At 42.1% G+C, this 22,811-nt stretch overlaps 1 protein-coding gene across 7 annotated transcripts in view; it reads left to right on the forward strand.

Moving 5' to 3' along the window:
* Positions 1-22,220, forward strand: part of FMNL2 (formin like 2) — a 190,876-nt gene extending 168,656 nt beyond the window's left edge. For 2 of the 7 annotated variants that reach the window (XM_081006206.1, XM_081006210.1), the window contains 11 exons: positions 3,515-3,639; positions 4,073-4,272; positions 6,325-6,559; positions 7,586-7,654; positions 7,850-7,930; positions 9,004-9,133; positions 10,089-10,252; positions 11,559-11,660; positions 12,447-12,545; positions 13,945-14,068; positions 19,767-22,220. In XM_081006206.1, the coding sequence (XP_080862332.1) occupies positions 3,515-3,639; positions 4,073-4,272; positions 6,325-6,559; positions 7,586-7,654; positions 7,850-7,930; positions 9,004-9,133; positions 10,089-10,252; positions 11,559-11,660; positions 12,447-12,545; positions 13,945-14,068; positions 19,767-19,876 (1,439 nt within the window). In that variant the 3' untranslated portion in view covers positions 19,877-22,220. Of the gene's footprint in view, positions 1-3,514; positions 3,640-4,072; positions 4,273-6,324; positions 6,560-7,585; positions 7,655-7,849; positions 7,931-9,003; positions 9,134-10,088; positions 10,253-11,558; positions 11,661-12,446; positions 12,546-13,944; positions 14,069-15,401; positions 16,927-17,048; positions 17,428-19,766 lie in introns of those variants that run through there. The other 5 variants (XM_081006207.1, XM_081006211.1, XM_081006209.1 and 2 more) reach the window with 5 other exon arrangements.
* The last annotated feature ends 591 nt before the right edge of the window (positions 22,221-22,811 follow it).

The following is a 22,811-nucleotide window of genomic DNA, read 5'->3' on the forward strand; positions in this document are numbered from 1 at the left end:
TATACTTCTTAAGATTGATTGGGGGAAGCCATGACTGTTTAAAGCCGTGTCATTGCTGTTTTCTATGTGTGGTGCGTATGTGGCCTTGGTTTTTCCATAAAATAGAAACTCTAAGGGTATTCTAAGGCATATCATTGCATGCAGCATTGCATCTTATGTTAGAGACTCATCAAGATCAATCACTTGGCTACCTTCAAACAGAAATATTCTTAATATACCTTCCCTTCGTGATGTCACCACACATCCAAACAAGTGCATCTTTTAAGCAAATGAGAAGTAGCTTCAGACCTTTGAGTGGATAGTGACATCATCACATAATATCGGGCTCACTGCCTATCAAATTGTAATTCGCAGCTCCAGTTTTGACAGCTGACAAAAGATGTGTGGAAATTTGCTTAAAATTAGTGGATGAATTTGTGGAATCTATTACAAATGTATCCCCAGTCTGAAACTTTGCACAAGGGTTTTGGTGCATTATAGGGGAAAGGGGGGAAAGGATAGATAACAAGATATTTGGGGTGTACACATTCCCAGCCACCATACGTGAACAATAGTGTCCTTTGGGAATGTGAGTTTGCCCATGGTAAAATTCACTAGGTATGCTTTGCTTGATGGTGAACATAACAATTGCATGTTTCCAACTTCACTTTCCTGGCTAAGTAGCTTCTTCAAAACTGGAGGAGTAAGAAGCAGGGGTTTCTTGACTGTGTGAAGCTTGCAAAAATGTTAACAATTCACTAATTTAGTTTTAAATCCATGCTGTCAAATTGATAAACTGCTTGTCCGACTAAATAATAATACACATTGTGGCAAAATAAGCGAGGATTTTCTCTGGCAATACTTGATATTACCATTGTAGTGCAGGATTTTATCTACTGTTGCAAAACACTGTGCATTGGAATCTGCACTGTGTGTGTGTCCAGTTTCAAACTGGAGTTGGTCCTTAATGACATGAAGGTGAGGAAGGAGCTGGTTGAGTTGATTAATTAACCAAATTGCTTAAAGCTTCAGAACCAATTTAAAACTTCTGCCGTAATTGATGTTTTCAGTGGCAAATGTTCTCTAGAATGTCATTTCCTGAATTTTATGTGCGCGTCCCCTGAACTTCATGAAGATTAATGCTTACAGTGAATGAGTTACTAATTGCTGGATATTTCCAGCGATGGACATTTAATCAGTTCCCTTGGCTCTTAGGGTTAGGAAGTTTCTCCACCCCTTAGTAATTAACCTAAATTTTCCTGCTTCAGCTTATTATTCTTTGTCCACCAGTTAATGGGGAAGGCATGTCTTCAGAGCTGCTTTGGAAAATGTAGTAGACAATCACAACGAGAGATGGTCAAAGTAACAAATAATCCAAGAAATGATTGTGCCGAGACTGGAGAGTGTTCTTTTACTGTTTAAAATACAGACTCTGGATTCTTTAAATCTGCAGCATAATTTCCCTGGTGGCTGCTGTCAATTCCAATTGCTTATATTCAGCTTAGAGCTTCTCTTCTTGCATTTCCAAAACACCACTTGCTTGTTTAGGATTGAGGGCTCATCTACTCTTGCCGTTTGCCCTGCACGTTCTAGGCACAGGTCTGCATTTTCCCGGTCTGTGACTGAGTGCTTCCCCCCACCCTTGCTGCTTTCCTCAGGAAAACCCCATCTTTACTGCTGAATTGGAGTAAGCGGCCATTAGGGTTTTCCACGAAGTTGTTGTCAGTGGTAAAGAATGGGGTGTTGTGGAGGAAGGAAGGAAGGAAGGAAGGTAGGAAGGAAGGAAGGGGGAAAACACTCAGACACAGACCTGGAAAGATTGGACCTGTTGCTAGAAATGTGGAGCGAAGGGAAGTGTGGATGAGCCCTGAGTGAGGTTTTCAGCATGGTTATGGACTTCAAACTGGTAGTCCCAGTGAATCAGTGACACATGATGCAAATGTAACATGCAATAACTTGGACACTTTATTGATTGATTGTCCAAATGGCCCCAGGGTGTGTTACAAAAAATAGTATAATTAAAAGCAAATGCAAACTTTAAAAACCTAGAATAAAACCCAAAACAACCAACGGCAAAACAGCAATCCACAGCGATACTGATCCACTCAGAAAAAAGGCCTTTGTGAAGAGGTGCATCTTGACCAATCACTGAAAGGCTTGCAGTAATGACACAAGACGTGCCTCAGAGTGGAGTTAATTCCACAACCTGGGGGCCAACACAGGGAAGGCCCTTTCATGAGCCACTGCCACAATCATATAATCGTAGAGTTGGAAGGGACCCTGTGGATCATCCAGTTCAACCCCCTGCAATGCGTGCCACTCCCCCCCCCCCCGGACCCTGCTTAGCTTTGCAAATGTGCTAGCAGTTTTATTGCTGCATGAGCCACAGAAGGAGGCAGCACTGCCAACAAGGCCTCCCCTGCTAACACCTGGGCAAGTTGATGTGGGAGGAGAAGCTCCTTTAGCTGTCGTGACACTGATCATGCTAAATAAAGGTACAGATCACACATTTGCAATCCTAATCAACAGATGCATGTTTGTGTGTCCTCGCTTGCTTTTAAAATCTGGAAGGTGTTGTAGGTGCAACATATCACAATATTTTCCTGCTGGGAATTGGCAGTCTCCCGGCTCATGTCCATCACTCCATAAATGTGGCTGACACCTGACATTCACACTTCTAGATGCTTTGCAATAAACCTCATCCCTATCTGTTAATTCTTGTGTGGGCATTTGGGCACCACCTTTCATGAGAGAAAAATACCATATACTCACACTTAGTTTCTTTAATGGAAATGCTGAACCAGAGACGCCATTGAGCAATCGCTCCAACTTCAAGTAAGACAGAAAATGAGCTGCTCACTACAGGAAGGGGCGGAGCTCACATCTGGAAAATGATGAGGTTTTCTGCCTCTTAAATGGAGTGAGACTAGACAGCACTCACCGGTTGGTACCTTAGTGCCCCCTCAGAAACAGCCTTTAGTTGAGTACCACTGGTGCCTTTTACACATTTAATGGAGACTGGAAACTTGAGTCATGTTTCTATGATTTTTAGGTAAATGTATGGTTATTCTTCCTTAAATAGGCAACTCCACATGATTTCATCCAATAATCAGGCAATGTTCGTGTGTTGAGTTAATTTTAGTGTGGTCAGAAGAATAATAGTAGACCATCACAGGACGTAGCTAAAATCACATGGGTAAATAGAGTACAATTTTATAGACTTCCTGCAGTGATTGAATCGTGTGTTCTCATCAAATATAGGGAAAATAGGCACAATTGTACCAAAACATGCTTGTTCTTGTCAAACCTTTGCATGAATGATAGGCAAACTTCCTGAATTAGAGAGAGAAATTGTCTCTTCTCTTCAAGCTTTCTAGCCAGCCCAAATTTTCCCCAACACTTTACAATATTTGTTTACTTCTTGTCAGGCCTCCTCCAGTGTTGAAGTGCCATCCCCATAAGTACTTCTGGATTGCTCAAGAGGCTTGTTGCCTTTTTCTGAAATGTGTAATTGTACTCTCTGCTTTGTTTAAAGCTGTGAAAATCAAGAAGCCAATTAAGACAAAGTTCCGCATGCCAGTTTTTAACTGGGTGGCTCTGAAACCCAATCAGATTAACGGGACAGTCTTCAATGAAATTGATGACGAAAGGATATTGGAGGTATGAAACCTGCAGATTGTGATTTGGTGTGTTCTCTCTCTCTGTCTCTGTGTGTGTGTCTGTCTGTCTGTCTGTCTGTCTGTGTTTTGGAAGTTACTGTATCCTGTTAAAATGCAGTCATTTTGACCTTGCATCATACGTACTTAAAGAGTTTTAAACACTCCATAGACCTCAGTAATCACTCTGTTTGATGGTCTTGTTGACATTAAGGTAACTAGAGTCCTAGTCTGCTGTGCTACGTGCAGTATTTTTGCTAATCTTGCGATGGACCAAGAAACTTCACAGAGCATCAAAGCCTTCTCCTTGTCACACAGTCACCTCTCCCTTTCCCAATGCCCTACAGCTTCTACACTTTTCATTAATTGTATTCCCCCCCCCCCATTAGACATAGATTTCTAGACTCCTTCTTGTTTCTGTTTGGTTTCTGTCCTAGGATTTAAATGTGGATGAATTTGAAGAAATATTCAAGACAAAAGCCCAAGGCCCGGCCATTGATCTTTCTTCAAGCAAGCAAATAACTCAAAAGGGATCAAACAAAGTCACGCTATTGGAAGCAAACAGGGCTAAAAATCTTGCGATCACCTTAAGGAAAGCTGGAAAGACTGCAGATGAGATATGCAAAGCTATTCAGGCGTAAGTGTAAAGGCCGTTTTACAAAGGTGGTTTGAGGCACGTTGTATTAATTGGTCAGCAGTCTTTCTGCAAGTTGCTTAGATCCAAGGAAGATCCTCATATGCCAGTAATGCTCATATATGCAGTTGATCACCATAAAGCTGTTAAGCTGTGCACACTTTTCTGGAGTAAGCCCATTTAATTTTGCTTACTCTGCATATATCACAGTAACACGGGGCAGGATTCACCTAATGAATCCGGTCAGTGGAAGCCCTGAACAAAGACTTCTACTTGTGCAATGGGACTTTCCCTCCCTCTATTACACCTCCCCTCCCAAACTGGTCTTGGGGGTTTGGGAGAACCCCCAGAACAATGTGCAGGGGGGGGGGCGTGTTGTTTCATCTGGCAAGCTGAAACGCTTGCTGTGATGGAAGAAACTGCCTTTACGCAATGTTGAATTCCTTCCATTATGAGAACTGTAAAAACCAACTGGTGGTTTTCTGAAGAATGTTGTTCGTATTTTTCATCTATAATTCTTGTCATGCAAGGCTTTCATTTCTAGCAGCAATTTAAACACTATTGTGAGATAAATATGGTAGCTATTAAAGGAATGGGAAAGGGCTAGGTTACCCCCCCCCCCTTCACAGTGTTTGAATTGAGTCCAAGTGTCTTGAATGAAATGCAGATTGGTGTTGTGGTGTTTAGGCTGCGTCTGCAAATACTCAACTGGCAATAATAAAATGATCCAGTAAAACACTTTTAAAGTACCTGAAAGTCATAACGCTAAAAACACTTCAGTGCAATGGTCATGCTGACAGCCATTCGTTTTTAAAGTCTTGCAGAAGCTGTCTTGCAGGAATGTGCTTTGCATTTCTTTCAGAAGAGTGGAGTGCAGACTGATTTCCTGCAGTAAACCGTTCTCTGTGTTTGAGGTTACCACAGTGAAGGCGCTCCTTTCCCCTATATCCTCCCTCTTCCATTAATGTACAAATTCTCAGCTGAGCTTGCTGGGAAATGCTACAGGGCCCTGGGAGCACTTCCTACAGGAGGAAGCACACACCCAAATTAAGGAGCATGAAAGGTCAAAACCAACATTTTGAGATTCAGTGCAAATGGAACCTGTGTGTAGACTACAAATCTCAATTAAAGGAATTTGCCTTTTTTCTGCTCCTATTTGCATAAAGTTCATTATGCTTGTTGCAATTGTGTTCTTTTAGCAGCTTTAAAAATACAATTACTTGGTCTTCAGATGCTTCCCAGAGCAATATATAAAAAGCAGCCAAGAGAGTTCTCAGTGCAGTCCTAACCACCTATATTCAGAATTGAAAAATCCCAAGTGCCGCTTCACACTTAATATGGTAATTGTTTGCTGCGATTGTACCTGACTTACAGTGGTGTTTCCTACAGCAAATACATAAAATGCCAGTAACTTGTGCATGTCTTTCACTTACAGATACCCATATTCAAGTACTTAGGGACACACATCTATTCACACTTTGCATATTGACTGCCAAAATTGCCAGTGTGAAATAAGTGTGCCCACAGCTAACATGATTATTGCATTAAGTATGCCTTATTTGTGGGACGCGGGTGGCGCTCTGGGTTAAACCACAGAACCTAGGATTTGCCGATCAGAAGGTTGGCGGTTCAAATCCCCGCAACGGGGTGAGCTCCCGTTGCTCGGTCCCTGCTCCTGCCAACCTAGCAGTTCGAAAGCACGTCAATGTGCAAGTAGATAAATAAGGACCGCTCTGGCAGGAAGGTAAACGGCGTTTCCGTGCGCTGCTCTGGTTCGCCAGAAGTGGCTTAGTCATGCTGGCCACATGACCCGGAAGCTGTACACTCCCTTGGCCTATAGAGCGAGATGAGCGCGCAACCCCAGAGTCGGTCACGACTGGACCTAATGGTCAGGGGTCCCTTTACCTTTACCTATGCCTTGTCTGTAGAATTGATTAGTAGCTTTAATAAGATGCATTGATAGAGGAACTCAGTGAAAACACAGCTCTCTGCCTCTTCCTTCCCTGTAAACATCTCTTCTTTTAAATATATTTATATATTTTTGCATTTGGCCAGGTTCGATTTGAAGACTCTACCAGTGGATTTTGTTGAATGCCTGATGAGATTTTTGCCCACGGAAAATGAAGTGAAAATGTTGCGGCTTTATGAGCGGGAGAGGAAGCCCCTTGAGAACCTCTCAGACGAGGATCGTTTCATGATGCAGTTCAGCAAGATTGAGAGGCTGATGCAGAAGATGACCATCATGGCATTCGTTGGCAATTTTGCAGAAAGCATCCAGATGCTGACTCCAGTGAGTGAGATGGGGAGAGTAGCTCCTTCTTGAATGGAATTCCATGGTGTGGCTTATGCATGTGCTACGCTCCTTTTGGAGCAGTTTGTTTGTTAGAGATGGGCTGAAGTTATCCCCTGCTTGATCATAGAATTGTAGAGTTGGAAGGGAACCCAAGGGCCATCTAGTCCAACCCCCTGCAGTGCAGGAATATTTGCTTATCTTTGACACATTACCTCTAGCAGCTGCCTGGAACTACATGGTGATAAGTTCGTTGTGCACCATTGCTTGCTTGCCTCTTTCTGACCCCATTGGGGCCTTCATCCTAAATTTTGTGAGCAAAGGTCTACTCAAGGCATAAGGCCATATCTCCTCTCCCTTCATGTTGCTGTACCCTTAAAAAAACCTGTCCCTGAGTTTTGGCACGTGCTCCAGAATAGTATGGGATCTAGCAAAGGACCGTAGCAAGCCAGTGGGTATCAACAAAAGTTGGGCACCCTCCCTTGTGTATGCAGGATTGCCTTTCTGGTTCAGATCCAGTTGTAAATAGTCATTTGCCATCCATATGATTCTGACCCAAGCACTATTTGGGCATTCAAGCTCACACAGTGTGAGTGCACAGCACTTGGGGTCACATGTGTTTCCCTCCCCATGTCATTGTGGCCCATGCCAGCCCCTCCCCAATGAGGTTTGCATGTTTGAGAGGATATCAACAGCCTACCAAACATTTGTAGGCTCTCCTTGTGACCTGCAATCCTGAGTGCTCAGGATTGCAGTTCATGAGGACAATCTACATGCATTTGGAAGGTTACAGGCATCCTCCCAAATATCTCAAGCATCATTAGGGAGGGGCTGATGTGAGGTGTCATAGGAGCTGGGGTGAAGGACTGTGACTTGGCTCATCCAGTTAGTATTCTGTGAACCTTAATATCTGACTAAGGCTACACATACACAATCTGTCCGTCTTGTAGAAGCCAGTGGGTGTCCGTTTTTTGTTCACACTTGGCTTTTACAGATGTTCACATGATTTCTTGTTTTTGCCTCTAGCAACTTCATGCAATAATTGCAGCATCTGTCTCAATAAAGTCATCTCAGAAACTCAAGAAAATCCTGGAGGCAAGTGTTTATTTTGTTTATTCAATGTTGTTGTTTTTTTAAAAAAAATATTGGTGGTAAAAACACACACCCTTAAACAGTGGTCTTTAGGGGGCTATATATTTAAGTTAAAATGACCCCTTTCCTTTTTATTACAGAATGTTATGTGTTATTAGTTGATGCTTACAATTTTTCCCACCCCTATGATTTCCATAGATAATCTTGGCTCTGGGTAACTATATGAACAGCAGTAAACGAGGAGCTGTTTATGGATTTAAACTGCAGAGCTTAGATCTGGTAAGTAAGGGGAAATCTACCCCCAGTGGACTTGAAAGTAGCTTTGCTTGGAAGATTGTTTGCACATCCCCATTTATTTGCATGGCCTGTATGAACAACAGTGGTTTAAGCATCCTTTTAGTGAGTTGTCAATGAGCTAGGGAAGGAATGGAGCCATTGGCTTAGATTTCTAATGTCATATTGTCAAGACAAAGGTAAATTTCAGTTCCCCATAACTTCATTACCCTTCCCTGGTTTGTTTTCTCACCGTGATTAAACTCTTCCTTACCACTAGCTGCATCAGGTAGACCCCCTGTACAGATTTGCAATGGCAGAGAAGTCTGTTTAGCACTGCCCTGTCTTTTCTGCCAGTTCTTGTTATGAGTCTCTCCACTTTCTGGATAATAGCATTGGGCCATTCATAAAAGCAATATGCGATGGACCCTGTTGCTAGGGGTGGGGAATGAATGCCTCTAATGACCTGTAATAAACAATAAATACCAATGCGACAAAAATACACCGGACAGATTTAATGAGATGACAACCTTAATTGCTTTAATGGCCTATAGTTTACCTGATTCAGATTATTCTTTTACTTGTGGTTGTCTTCTGACAATATGATGAATTATCATGTTTAAGTAACATAAATAAATACAAAACTATGGGCAGCAATTGCAGGGGTCCTAAAATCCTTTACCTGTGGTCCTCCAAATGTTATTGGACCTCAGTTCCCATCAACATGGCGAATGATCAGGGATGATAAGAGTTCTGGTCAAACATCATCTCAAGAGTCACATGTTCCCCTCCCCTGACCTGTAACATTCATACAGGGCTATGATATCTTCATTGCATTGCACTTATTTCATTGTTTCGTGTGTCTATTTCAGGGTGGCTAACCAGTGACCCTCCAGATGTTGTGGACTCCAACTCCCATCAGCCCCAGGGGTGGTGGGATTGTAGCTCAGCCACATCTGGAGAGTTATAGCTTTTCCACCCTTGCTTATATAGGCAGATCATGGGTTGGCTGCTAAGGAAAGTTAACTCAAGGATGTTGAAGCTGAATCTAACATACTTCTTTTGCCTCTTGTTTACAGTTACTAGACACAAAATCAACAGACAGGAAACAAACTCTATTGCACTATATATCAAATGTTGTGAGAGAGAAATATCAGCAAGTATCGCTTTTTTACAATGAGCTTCACTATGTGGAGAAAGCTGCTGCAGGTAACATAGCCACACATTCATTTCCCAAGTACTTAAAAGCCGGTTCAGATATGTTCTGTGGATACTGTAATACTGTAATGCACCCATGTCCTAGGGAAAGCTACCTGTTTGGAAAAGAAGACCTTGCAGAAGACAGATGGGCGTCTTAAATGTTGTGAGCACAATAGGATACAGAAGCATCATAATTTTCAAATGCCTTCTTGGTTCTTCTAGCACACTGTTCCCTAAAGCTGACAGGAGCTTTTCCTCTTTTCATTAATTGGGCTTCCTTCATTGCTCCCACACAGTTTGTGTAAAGTCCTTAACTTCAGGTGCAAGAGATGCACATCCTGTTGGAAGGCACGTCTTGTAAATGTTGTGTGAACATACCGAACAGAAAGGATCCTTCCAACAGAAATCTTTACATGTAGAGAAATCTTTACTTGGAAGGGGTAGGGAGGCCCTGCCCACCTGCCAAAATGGCCCACGAGAGGTGGAGGAGGTCAGATCCTATTCTCCTCCTCTGTTCTGCATGGTCAGGGTAGAAACTGTATAGGAGGCATCAGCCCTACTGGAGCATGTGCATCTATATTGTAAAGGTGGTTTAAAACAATACCTTCCCTGAACTACTCACCTTCCTTTTTGTTTGATGCATCTGCCCCCATCCCATCTCATTCCTAGCCTTTCTGTTCCGTTCCAGTTTTGTCTCTTGGATGCAAAATATAAGCTCGCTGGCCTGCAATTCTGTCTTGTGTGTGTGTGAGAGAGACCCTCCATTGTTGGCTTCTCAATTTTAATAGTAGTAGCAGGAACAACAACACATGTTAACAGAGATTCCCCAATTAAAACTATCCAGGGTCTCAGACAGCTATATCTCCAGGCTTTGCTACATGAGATCTGTCTAACTGGAGATGTTAGGGATCAATTAGGCAATGCGTAGTAACATGTTGAATGTCTTTCCCCTTCCACCCTTTAGTATCCCTTGAAAATGTTCTGTTGGATGTAAAGGAACTCCAAAGAGGTCTCGACCTAACGAAGCGCGAGTACACCATGCACGATCACAACACCATGCTGAAGGAGTTTATTCAGAACAATGAAGGGAAACTGAAGAAGCTGCAGGATGATGCAAAAATAGCTCAGGTATTCTGCGTATCCCAGCAGTTGTTCAGCGGTCTAGCTTTCAGGAACGGAGAACTTTTGTTACCTTTTTCAAGCTCAAAGATGTTCCTTTTGGAGTAGGCAGGACAGGTATTCACTGATTCCTCTGTTCTAGTGTAGTGTTGTGTTGTATAGATAAAGGTAAAGGGACCCCTGACCATTAGGTCCAGTCGTGACCGACTCTGGGGTTGTGGCGCTCATCTCACTTTATTGGCTGAGAGAGCCGGTGTACAGCTTCCGGGTCATGTGGCCAGCATGACTAAGCCACTTCTGGCGAACCAGAGCAGCGCACAGAAACTCCCTTTACCCTCCCGCTGGAGCGGTACCTATCTACTTGCACTTTGACGTGCTTTCAAACTGCTAGGTTGGCAGGAGCAGGGACAGAGCAACGGGAGCTCACCCTGTGGCAGGGATTCGAACCGCCGACCTTCTCATCAGCAAGTCCTAGGCTCTGTGGTTTAACCCACAGTGAGTGTCCAAATGAGTGAGCTTAGGCCAGTCATTCCCCCTCAGGGGGAATAGAAGGGGAACAATGAATGCTTCTCTGTGCTGCTTGAAGAAGGAAGGGTGGTTTAAAAAAACAATAGAATGTGTTTATTCTTTTGCAGTATTGATGTGACATCTGTCACTGAGAGTGACTTCACACCTTATGCAATAGCATTTCATTTAGTGGCATGTGCAATCATGCACCCTTAAACCTCTCTCTCTCTCTCTCTCTCTCTCTCTCTCTCTCTCTCTCTCACACACACACACACACACACACACACACACAGCTATTTTCCAGGGGAAACACACAGATACTTAATGTTTAGTAGCTCCACTCAAGTTTCATTACTTATTTTCTTGGTTAAAATAATAATGGTAGAAACAAGTTTCTTCCTTTTATCTGTTCTGAATCTGCAAAAGGCAAAAATGGTTGAGTAATCCCAGCACAAGAAGGCAATTAACAGCAGTGCATGGCAGAACTTCAAAATGCATATTTTCAAACTGCAAGTTTATACTTGGAACTGGGATTTTTCTTGCTTCCTAAGAAAAGACCTGAAATTGTGCACTTTGCAAAACAGGTTGCAGAGCAGGCCAGGTTGCACTGGTAATAAAGGCTCCAATACACCTACACTCTTGTCTCTGCTGCTTCCTTCCTGATTGCTTGCCACCTGATCAGCCTTCAGCTTGTGGGGGGGGGGGGTTTCCTTTTCGTGGGTTAAACACCATCTTGCATAGTTTGGGTTATGCCTTGAGATTTGTTGAAATATATATATATATATTTTAAAACGTCTCTCTTTTACAGGATGCCTTTGATGATGCTGTGAAGTATTTTGGAGAGAATCCCAAGACAACACCTCCATCAGTCTTCTTCCCAGTCTTTGTTCGATTTGTGAAAGCTTACAAGGTAAACAGAAGTTCAGTTCACTTCTGTTATTCTTACAAATGTGGCCACACTTTCTAACCAAAGGCTTCCTCTGTGGTTGTGTAGTTTCCTTAGCAAATACACAGATAGCTCAGTCGGTAGAGCATGGGGCAGTTAATCACAGGGTTGTGGGTTTGAGCCCCATGTTGGGTGAAAGATTCCTGCATCGCAAGGGGTTTATGATCCTCGTGGTCCCTTCCATATGATTTATATGAAAGAGCCTTAAGGTTCCATCTTTGGGAAACATGTCTCAGAAGAAAGGCCAGATTGAAACTTGCCCAGCCTCTTGGAGGCTGCATTCCAACGATGACTGGGGCAAAATGAAACAAAATCCAACAGGGGGAAAGAGAAGACAAACACATGCCAGACATCAAGAACACACAGCACTGCTGCTGTGTTACACACATTCAGACATGCAGAGGACATGAAGGCAGGTAGACATGTGGCTGGAAAAATCCGCCACTAGGTGACTTCAAAAGAGAGAGGGATTAAGGCCGTCAGTCGCTCCAAGCCACGATGGCTATGCTCCCCACTGTCGGAGGCAGTATGCCTCTGAAAGACAGCTGTTGGGAATCACAAGAGGACAAATTCTTGAAGAAATTCTTGGGAGAATTTGCCGTATCACGCCACAACAGGAAGCGGCACATTCAAGTTAAACTGGCTTTAATGAATTTGTATTTTGCTGAGAGAGCTAAAAACGAACCCCATTTTTTTGAAGTCGTTGCGAGCTCTAACCAGTGTGTGTATTTCATTTAAAATTGTCGATAGCAAGCGGAAGAGGAGAACGAGTTGAGGAAAAAGCAACAACAGGCATTGATGGAAAAACTTCTGGAGCAGGAGGCACTGATGGAGCAGCAAGACCAAAAGGTAGCAAACAACCAAGCCATTAATCGATTTTGGTTACGTGCACTGATAAAGTGGCACATGTTGGTCCAGTGAAAGAGATCGTCTTATTGCAGAGCAGCCGATGTGGTGCAGTACAGATATTATTGAACTCCTGTGTTAGGGATGATGGGAGTTGTGGAATACACATCTGGAAAGCACCACCTTGGCTACTGCTGCCTTATTGGATGAGACTGCTTCTCTCAAGTCTTTGGGATTGGCAAGGAACCAACATTCCAAACACCTTTCTGTCAGGTGTTTTCTCTCAAAGATAACTATTGAAGCTCTCTTTCTCACAGAGACATTTTAACAAGGCAGTCATATAAGAAACTTAAAAGGAAACTAGAGCGGTTTCATGTGTATGCCCTTTCCTGTTATTCCCAAATCTCCGAAAGGTGTTTATTCTCCTAAAGCCATTGATACAATGCTTGGAATTTGCCCTGTTTGAAAGATGCTTACTGAGAAGTAATAAGCATTTATCTCGGCCAAGCAATTCGATAATAGGAAGACATTCAGCACATAGTCACCCATAAGTATGCAGTGACCAAATGTGAAGGAAGGCTAGTCGGAAGAGGCTCAAAGAAAACGGCCATTTCTAGCATTTTGCAGAGTTCTGCTTGTCGTATGAGACCCTCTCTTCCATGATACAATACAATTAGGAATTCTCACTATGCAAGGTCAGGCTACACAAAGTGACTTCTACAGATATTTGCACTTCTACAGATATTTGCACAAAGCACCCCCACCTGCTTTAATGTCAGGATTGTGTTCCCCACTTTTCCAGTGTCTTGGCCCTCATGGCAGCTTTACAATTGCCATTGATATTGTGTAGAACAATAAAAAAGAAATAACAAAAACCATCGGCACTACAATGTGCAAATCACAAAAATAGCTGAAAGCAGATTAAGTGTTAGGATGTGACAAACAAGACAGACCACACTTGACATCTAAACAGTAGTAATCATGGTGCCAGATGGGTATGCCTGGGGATGGCAGTCCATAATCAGGGAGCCAACACAGGAAAGGCCCTTATTATGATTAACCTCAGAAGGCCAGGACCCCCTGAGACAGGCCTCAAACGTTGTTCTCTCAGCCGAGAGGTTGGTGTGGGAAAAGGTGGTCTTGTAGATACTCTGATCCCAAACTTTTCAAAGTTTCATAGGTTAGAACCATAACTTCCCTTCCCCCCCCCAAAAGTGAACTGGGAGTTAGTGAAAGTGAGTGCAGGTGAAATATGTGTAGGGCTGGGGAAAGAAAGACAGGGTTGACCTAGTGGTTCTAACTCTGTACGGGGCAGGTACCTAAGTTACACCTCAAAGAGAAGAGCAGGTGTTTTCAGCATTTTGTTGGCCACTGCTTTTTACCGTCCTTTGCTCCCTTTCAGTCTCCGTCTCATAAAACGAAGAGGCAGCAGCAAGAGCTGATTGCAGAGCTAAGACGGCGACAAGTCAAGGACAATAGACATGTGTACGAGGGGAAGGATGGAGCTATTGAAGATATCATCACAGGTAAAATAATAATAATAAGGAGGAGGAAGAGGCTGTTCCAAAGTGCCCCTTCATAGTTTTCACTTTGCAAAGCTCTAACAGAGCTCTTTAAAGTTTTATAAATTGATTTCAGTGACAATAATCACATGTATCAGTCATTTAACAAATGGTGCACATTATATAGCGCTCAGGGTTTCAGGCCTCTTCTTTGGCAAGGCCTCGTTGACATAACTTTTGTGTATTATTTAATTTCTCCTTCACTTCAGCATGCTCTCATAACTCAAGCTGTAGACCACGTAGAGCCTTATTAGACGTATTTTTGCAACAGGTGCATGCCTTGCAAACTTTTGAGTATTTTTGATCCACGTGCAAAGCCACTGGTGTTGAGCCTTGCTTTTAAAAGCTCTTGTTTTGTCCTTCAAGTCCTACTAATGGTAATTTCTCCAGCATTAAATATGTGATGGAGGACAAAATTGTGTGATTTGGATTTGTTGAACGATTTTGAACTTCAGAGCTGCATATTCCTCTTGCAACAGACTAATACTAGTCCTTTCCCGCAAACCATAATTGAACGCAATAGGCTGACAATGGCTGGGTCTAATTTATAGCAGCCGTGACAAGTACAGTGTGGGCAAACTATTCCTGCAACAGACAGTTGATTTGCTGAAATCTGATTTAGTGGCTTCTGTGACAATCACAGAGTGGATGAAAACAGCAGCAGCTAATTGTTAATAATTTCTCCATAATCATCAATAATAGGTCCCTGAGTATGAGTAATACCAAATGCAAGCAACAAATATGTTGTTGTTTAGTCGTTTAGTCGTGTCCGACTCTTTGTGACCCCATGGACCAGAGCACGCCAGGCAACAAATATGGTGGGTTTTAAAAACATCCACGCACAGAGGCATGGATCCTAGCCAGCCAGGACTTCACTAGCATCACATGTCTCATTTTCAGTGGTAAATTTATGGCTGATCCCTGGCTGAGACTTTGCCTAGGGTTTACTTTGCCCACTCTGTTGTTGTGTGATTTCATTTCACTAAGTTCCAAGAGCAGTCCATCAGAGTGCGAGAACAGCCATGCAAATAAATGTTGTGCTGAGATAAAAGTGTGCACTTCATCATGCCCTTGTTCATACACCAATTTTACCTTTGAAAAAAACACCCCAGTAACTGTTGTGATTTGCAGAAAGATAATACTACTGGTAACCCAGCCAAACAAATCCTATTGTGGTTAAATGACTGAATAAGCCACCTCAGGGTGTCTTTAACAAAGCACTAACAATGTACTAATACAATAGATCTTTGCTTCTTACTGTATATTCTGTCTTGTCTGGCTGTTATTTTCCATGCAGTGCTGAAGACTGTGCCCTTTACTGCTCGAACGGCCAAGCGTGGCTCTCGTTTTTTCTGCGAACCTGTTCTCACAGAGGAATTCCATTACTAAACTTTTCCTCTTTCACACCCGACGCTCTTTAAAAAAAAAAAAAAGGTTGCTGTAGGTTTTTGACGTTTCTCTGCAATATAGCTGTTTGAATGGATTAGTGATGTTTGGCATCTCGTCGGAGTTATATTTGACATCGCTCATCTCATTGCATGTTTTTGCCTGTCAGGAACCTTTTTTTGGTTCCCTTCCATCCTCCCAGTGACCGTTTGTTCTACCTTCCACATTTCAGAGTCACCCTGTGGGCTCAGCGCCATAGAGCAGCAAGTGATGGAAGTCACAGAAATGTCCTTGAGGCCCATGGTGGCTGCGCTTCAAGCCAGCCACCACAATTTGCAAGGGATGGTTGTGGGTTGTAATGACAAATGTGATGGACAGTTCACTTGGCTTTTCTGTGTCTTCTCCTCTGGGCTCTCGCACCTCCTTTACTTCTTTGTGACTTGATCTATGTTGCATGAGTCCTGTTAAGCCAAGCCTATCTCTGGAAGCAAATCTAGTATACATCAGTGAGCCAGGCTGAATGTTTATGGGCTTTGTTTTATGGCATGTAAAATGAAGTCACTGCTTTGTGATCTGTGAGCACATATTTCCACGTGGGTCCTTCTAACCATCGCTTGCATGTTTGTGTTTGCATGCGTGAACAAGAATAAAATAAATGTGGTCGTGGTCCCCACACTCACTCCCTTCGTTTTTCACACCCACAGTCGTTAGCTTCAGTTCCATGGCAACTTAATGGGAAATCTCCTTTGAACCAAGTGGTAGCCTCACTTGAGATAGAATTCTGCCTTTGATCAGTTCAGTCCTTTGTAATAGTGGAGGCTGGGCAAAACCCAGGATCCAGGCAGACCATGGTTCTGAAAGCAGGTCTTGACTTCTGGGCCAAGCCATAAGAAATAAATTTTAAATAATTCTCATGCTAAGCTCATCTAAGGCCAAGAAACAAAGATTGAGGGGCTGTATAAGGAAACTACCCAGGTGGCAGCAGATAAGGCCTAGTGAAGCAATATGATCAAAATTGCCTTGCCATAGAAGATACCCCGTGTTATTGTCATGGAACTGGTTCCATTAACATCTTGCACTGTAGAATGTTTTTTAAAAAGGAGTGCTGTTTACGCTGCATGTGTCTGTCAATGCTGTTGTCTTTGATACAAGAACCAATCATCTTAAAGCAGCATTTCATTTCCTACTGGTGTAATATGTTTTAATGGGGAGCTTTAAAATACGAATGCTGCCTGTTAACTCCTCTTTTGCTCTTTCAAGTTAATTGCTGGACAGTCATCCTGGAGCCAATGTTCAAAGCAGCTTGGAATTTTATTAGTAAGAGGCTTATGATGGCCACCTCTTCCCTTCCCTTTCTCTTTTTTAACCTTCTTTAAGCCTCCACCTCACCCACTTTTGCTTTACTTGCTAACATGTGTGGCTTTTTACATTTTTTTTTTAAAAAATAAAATATATATATTATTATTTTGCTTTTTGGGCACAGAATTGAGTTGCTCTTCATGTTCCATCCCATTTTTAACTTAACCATCATTCTGTGTTTTTTCCCCCTTCTGTTTAGCCTTAAAGAAGAATAATATCACTAAATTTCCAAATGTTCACTCGAGGGTAAGGATTTCTTCTAGCACACCGGTGGTGGAGGATACACAGAGCTGGCAAGCATCACTTTTTACTTAGCTTCCTCCTCTCTCTGTATGCCAACACAAAAACTGCTGCAAATCACAGCCAAGTTTAAGATAAAGGAGGGATGGCGCTGTAAGCGTTTAGCAGCGTTGCTGGTGCTTTTCGGTCTTTCTTCTGTCGTGTGTTTTTATCTGTAGCGTGTGGGATGGATTAATCTGCAGGTCTTGCCTGTGCTGGATGACGTCACATCACTTAGTGGCTACTCCCTTTCCAGACTCTTCCACAAGATAGATGTTGTTGCCTCTGTGTTGTACTGATGAGTCTGTGTTCTGCAGAGCAGGGAGAGAGGGGAGGAAAGGGGCACAAAGTAGGATTGCCAACTATTTTACAGGCTCTGTGCTCCTTTTTTTAAAACAGCAGCCCATCAAACAGCAATATAGCATTTCCTGACATAAGCATACAGTGTACAAGGCTTTGCCCGTTCCTTTTCCATATGCCAGGTGGTTCCAAAAGGCATTTTGCCATACTAAAGAAATGTGGGAACCTCTCAGAAATGGGAGCTTATGTACAAAGATTTATTTGTGTGCTTTGTCTACCCTGCAAGGACAGTGGATTCAGGCACTATTAGGGAAGCAAACCCTAGGAAAAGAGAAAAGGCTGTGTGTGGATCTTATGGCTGTTAGTTGCATCTTAGCAATCAACTATTATTCCCACATCTACTAGCCGCCCCTGCCTCCCCAATTGGGTCTTTGGGAGGCTCCTGTGATTTACAGCCAGTTGCTTTATCCAAAAGACCTCGGGGGCTGCTAGTGAATCCTATTCTTGTAGGCTGAGTAAGGGCTACAACTAAATCTTCCCTGTGAGGGGGGACTGTCATTCTCTTTGCTACTCTTTTAACAACGACACCTTTGTTTGCCTTTCTGCTTCAGTAGCAGTGCTTCCCATAGCAATGGCAGCCATCCTTACAATGTACGCTGCCACTGAGAGCATTTGGCTGGCTTCTTCGAACTATCAGTGCGGGCTCTGGGAGCATCAGCTATGTTGAGGGGCAATTCCTCTGAAAGTGCCCGTTTCCTGTATCCATCTCATTCTCCTGGAGCAGGAGTATGCATGGACCTTAGAATAAAATCTAAGAAAAAACAATGGAGAACAGTGTGTGTGTGTGTGTGTGTGTGTGTGTGTGTAGCACCTTCATGCTGCTATGTATGGGATGTATGGGGGAGTGTGTGTGTAGGGAGTTTATAGGGAACCCTGTTGGTGGAAAGGGAAACAAATTAAGGATAGGTGTGTGCTTTTTGCTCCTGATGCAGCACTGTCCCTAGTTTCAGCAAATAATAATAATAATAATAATAATAATAATAATAATAATAATAGTTTATTAATACCCCGACTATCTGGCTGGGTTTTCCGAGCCACTCTGGGTGGCTTCCAACAGAATATTAAAATACAATAGTCTATTGAAGCAAATGGGACTGGCCATGTGGCTGCTGCTCACAGCAGCATTGTAGGGTAGGGTAATGTTGTTGGGGCAGCAGCCACAAGCAGTCCTACCCATGTCATTCCCTTCTTTTAAGCATAATCAGGACCATGCCACTGCTAGCAGTGTAGACCAACTGGCTCTTAAAAGTGCCAGTGTAATACAGTAGTCAAAACTGCTGGCATTGAGCAAGTACATATTGTGCAAATTGTGAATGGTTTGGTAGGTTGCTGCAGTCTGGAAATCTAGCACAGCTGGGGAGGTGTGATTTTAAAGGGCTAAGGGTAGAGGGGGGGGGTTGGGAAAGAGGAGCAGTGCCTGCTTATTGTTTTTGCTGCTGCTGTTTTATTTAAAAAACCTGGAAGGCTTCAGATTGGCTTGCTGGTCATACCACTAGCAAACACAATAGATTTGCCTCCTGTGGGAAGCAGAAATTGGTAGCATGTGGGGCAAAGGAGTCGCTAGCTGGATCTGCACTGTTCTAGAAAACATTATAAAAATATAGCTCTCAATGCAATTTCACATGGGCAACACTACAGCGCCCTGTTGTCCCATTTTTATAACACATTTTTCATATTATAACTCACCAGTATAGAAGAGTCTGAGGTCACAGTTTGAAGAGGTTCAGAGAATGAATGAAGCCTGGGTCTCAGGGAAAATTAGTGGCAAGTGACAGCCAACCAGCATTAGCATCTAACCCTGCTGCCATCCTGTCTTGTGTGTGTTTTTTTTAAATAATAATAATCCATACCCTCATTTTCATCCTCATAAGAAAATGCAGCTGATGCAGATTCATGGTGGCCCCATTGTTTGGTCCTTCAGTGGCAGAACCCTGGTGTGGAAGCAGCTCCCCACCTGATTCTCTCTATACAGAAGAAATCTGATGGAAGCTTTTGCTATGCAAGGAAATTGCGAGATTGCTTCCGCAGCAGAACCCTTTTCATACCTAGATCCGTAACCCTGAATAATGCAGTAGGCAGAAGTTCCATATTAGTAATAGTCAGTGAAGAGAGAGACCCATCAGTGCTGTTCTGCTCGGCTCTCTTGGGAGCTTAAACAGTCTCCTTTTCTCTTTTGCTTCAAGCTGCTTTGATTGGCTACCAGCAGGACTCTTTCCTTGTCTAGATCCAGAGGCACAGGCTAGCCCGCTTCTGACACCTTCCTGCTTCTTCCCCGCAGATCTTAGAAACCAGCCCTACAGACGAGCCGATGCGGTGAGGAGAAGCGTGAGGCGGCGTTTTGATGATCAGAATTTACGCACTCTCAACGGTGCTGAAATAGCCATGTGAGCCGGATTGGGAGAACGTGCATGTGTAAAGTAGAACGTGTGCTTGATTGATTCCTTGCCATGTGAACTATATTTGCGCTACCATTCTAATTGTGGACTTTATTGCAGTACATTAACTTATCTTCTGAAGGGCTCAATAACAACAGCAAACACATAGGAACACAGAGGGAAAAAATAAGGGGGGAAAAAGATGAGCTCTCCACTCAACTGTAACTACCAAGTGCCTAAAATTCAATTACCTGCTCAAATTAATCAAAGCAATAGGACTTTATTTGATTGGGTATTGTTTTACACCAATAAATTTGATCAGTGTTTTTAACCAAAATGTAAAATACATATTGTATTTTTGTTTTGTTTTGTTACATACCATTTAGTGAATAGCCTTCAGTGGGCTTTCTTGATCTCATGACTTGTAAATAGGTAATACTTGGAAGTGATCCGCTGTGGATTTTTTTAATGATTTCAATACATTCCTCCTGGACAGTTTGACTTAGTTTTGAGATTCTGTTGCACTTATGATGATGATGATGATGATGATGTATGCATACATCTTCATATGCATATGTAAGGACTTACCATATACGAAGGGGAGAAACTCATTAAATTGTACCCTTTTAAGAAAAATGCATTCCTCTTAAGGGTGGGGAAAACATCCAGAAAACAGAAGTTGATGTAGATGTGATTACATTTTACAAAGGGTTAAACTTAACTGGGATAAGAAAGGCTTGGATAGTGGGCTTTCAGCTGTAAATAGGATGTGATAACATATGGCTTATTTTAAATACACAGCTACCTGCTTTCAGATTCTACCTGCTATATACCAGTTGGTAGTGAAGCTGAAGTGAGGAGGTATAGCTCATAGAACACAATGCAAACACAGAAGAATCATGGATGAAATTCCATTACTGTTTTCTACAGGTAGAGGCAGCTTTTGGGTAACAATGTTATTTATTAATTAGCACTAAGATATTAACTTCTCAGTAATCAGTATTATAATTCCTGAGGACCACAACTGTTCAGTTGTCGGAATAATGAAAATCTGGTGCCCTGCCGAAAAATTAGGATGCCCTCCATAAATAAGCTTGTACCTCCATTCCACAAGAAATTCTGCCATGCGACAATCCAGGTTGGCTTATAAAGAGCTGTCTCTCAGCTGAAATGTAGCTAGTTAACGAAACAGGTTATCACTGCATACATTCTCAAACCTGAAATAGATTTTTGTATCCCAGTTCAGATCTGCTGATGGATGCAGCATCTTACAAGAAGTGTAAGTCAGATGTGCAGTTGGAAATTGTAAATGCATTTGCACTTCATTTCTTCCAAACATGTGGGTTTAATAGGGAACGCGCAAGCTGTTGAACGCTACAGTGCACAGATGACTTTCTCATTTTAGAAATGCGTCTGCCTTGCGCTTGTGGCTATCCTTTCCAGATTAGAGTGCTTGTATTTCAAATTTTTAACCAGTTGAAACATTTAAAGCCAAGTTTTAATTACCAAGAGCGGCCATTGCCAGCCCCACCTACTGCTTACAAGGCAGGGCACTTGATTTTCTCTCCCAAGTCAAAAATCAGACTAAAGTTAAGGGACATCTTGCTTACAGCTTTCCTTTCCTGGTAGCACTGCATCACTGTTAATTGTAAAATTTATTGTATAGTATTTAACCACTGAATTATTTTCTTTTTTGTTGTGCTTATGTGAACCACTGGTAAAGGTCCCATATTCCTTTAATAATGTGTAGTTATATGATAATGTTTCTAAATGTACAGATATTTTGCTACAAATTTGGTGCTTTTTATGGTTTTTACACTTCTCTTTAATTCCCACTCTAGCCTCGGGGTAATATTGTAAATATTGTTTAAAAATGCATCAGCCTGTGCTATACAATCTGAATGTTATTTTAACTTATAGTTTTGTTTTTTTATATTTAACTAAATGGACAGTTTGGGGCTCAAAAGTTATTACATTGACATTTGCTTAACTATTTACAGAGAAGTTTATTTTAAACAAACTGCCAATTGTTCTCTCAATTTACAGCAATGTGTACTTGACATGTTAAAGAGAACATGCCACGATTGTGCCATTTTCCTTCACAGAAAGATGAATGTTTAGGTTTGGGGGAAACAACATTTGGTAATATAATTCAAGGAGCTATGAGAAATCACAGTATGCTAAAAATATTTAGAAAGGAACAATGGGCTGTAATATTGGCATGTTCTCTTCAATATTTTATCTAGTAACAGACCTGCTTCTTAGCAATATTATAGGTGTTTTATAAAAGCAGTTCATGTTACTTTTCTGATCTGTTCATGGCATATGATTGAATAAACTATTTACACTACTACAAATGATCCACAGCTCTTCCTTGTTACTCAGACTGATCTATATAGGGCCCTAGAACTATGCAGAGTAGCAGGGCTGTGCTAAAACAAGAACCAGAGAGGGCTGCATGTAGATGTGAGTTCCTATTGGCACTGGACTTTTTCCACAATGTAGTAGTAATGAGCTATAAACAGGTAACTTCATTACCATGCACTTTCTCCTATAAGGTTAAGAGCAAACAACCCTTTTTAAATTAAACGCTGGAAAAATGAAACCTAGGGATGGGATGAGCGGACCACATACTCAGAATTGTAGAATTGGAAAGAACCCCATGTAACCATTTGCATTGCCTGCACTTAATACAGCTGCTTTACTTTTGCATTAGGCAAAACCTATTTGAAGAAGTTTCAAATGATGCAATATATATATATGTTGTTTCTCTGTGAGACGTAGTGGGGAAAGTTCAAATGTACAAGATATGCAAACTAGAGAAGAAATCAGATTGTAGCAAATAAGATATGGGGCACGACAGTTTGCAGAAATATGAAGAAACTAACTTTATACTTAAAGCTTTTTATTTTTAATGGAAAAATAAAGACAACGCTTTAAAAAGTAAT

The sequence above is a fragment of the Podarcis pityusensis genome, assembly GCF_964106645.2.
Source record: "Podarcis pityusensis genome assembly, chromosome: 1".
NCBI classification, from domain to species: Eukaryota; Metazoa; Chordata; class Lepidosauria; order Squamata; family Lacertidae; genus Podarcis; species Podarcis pityusensis.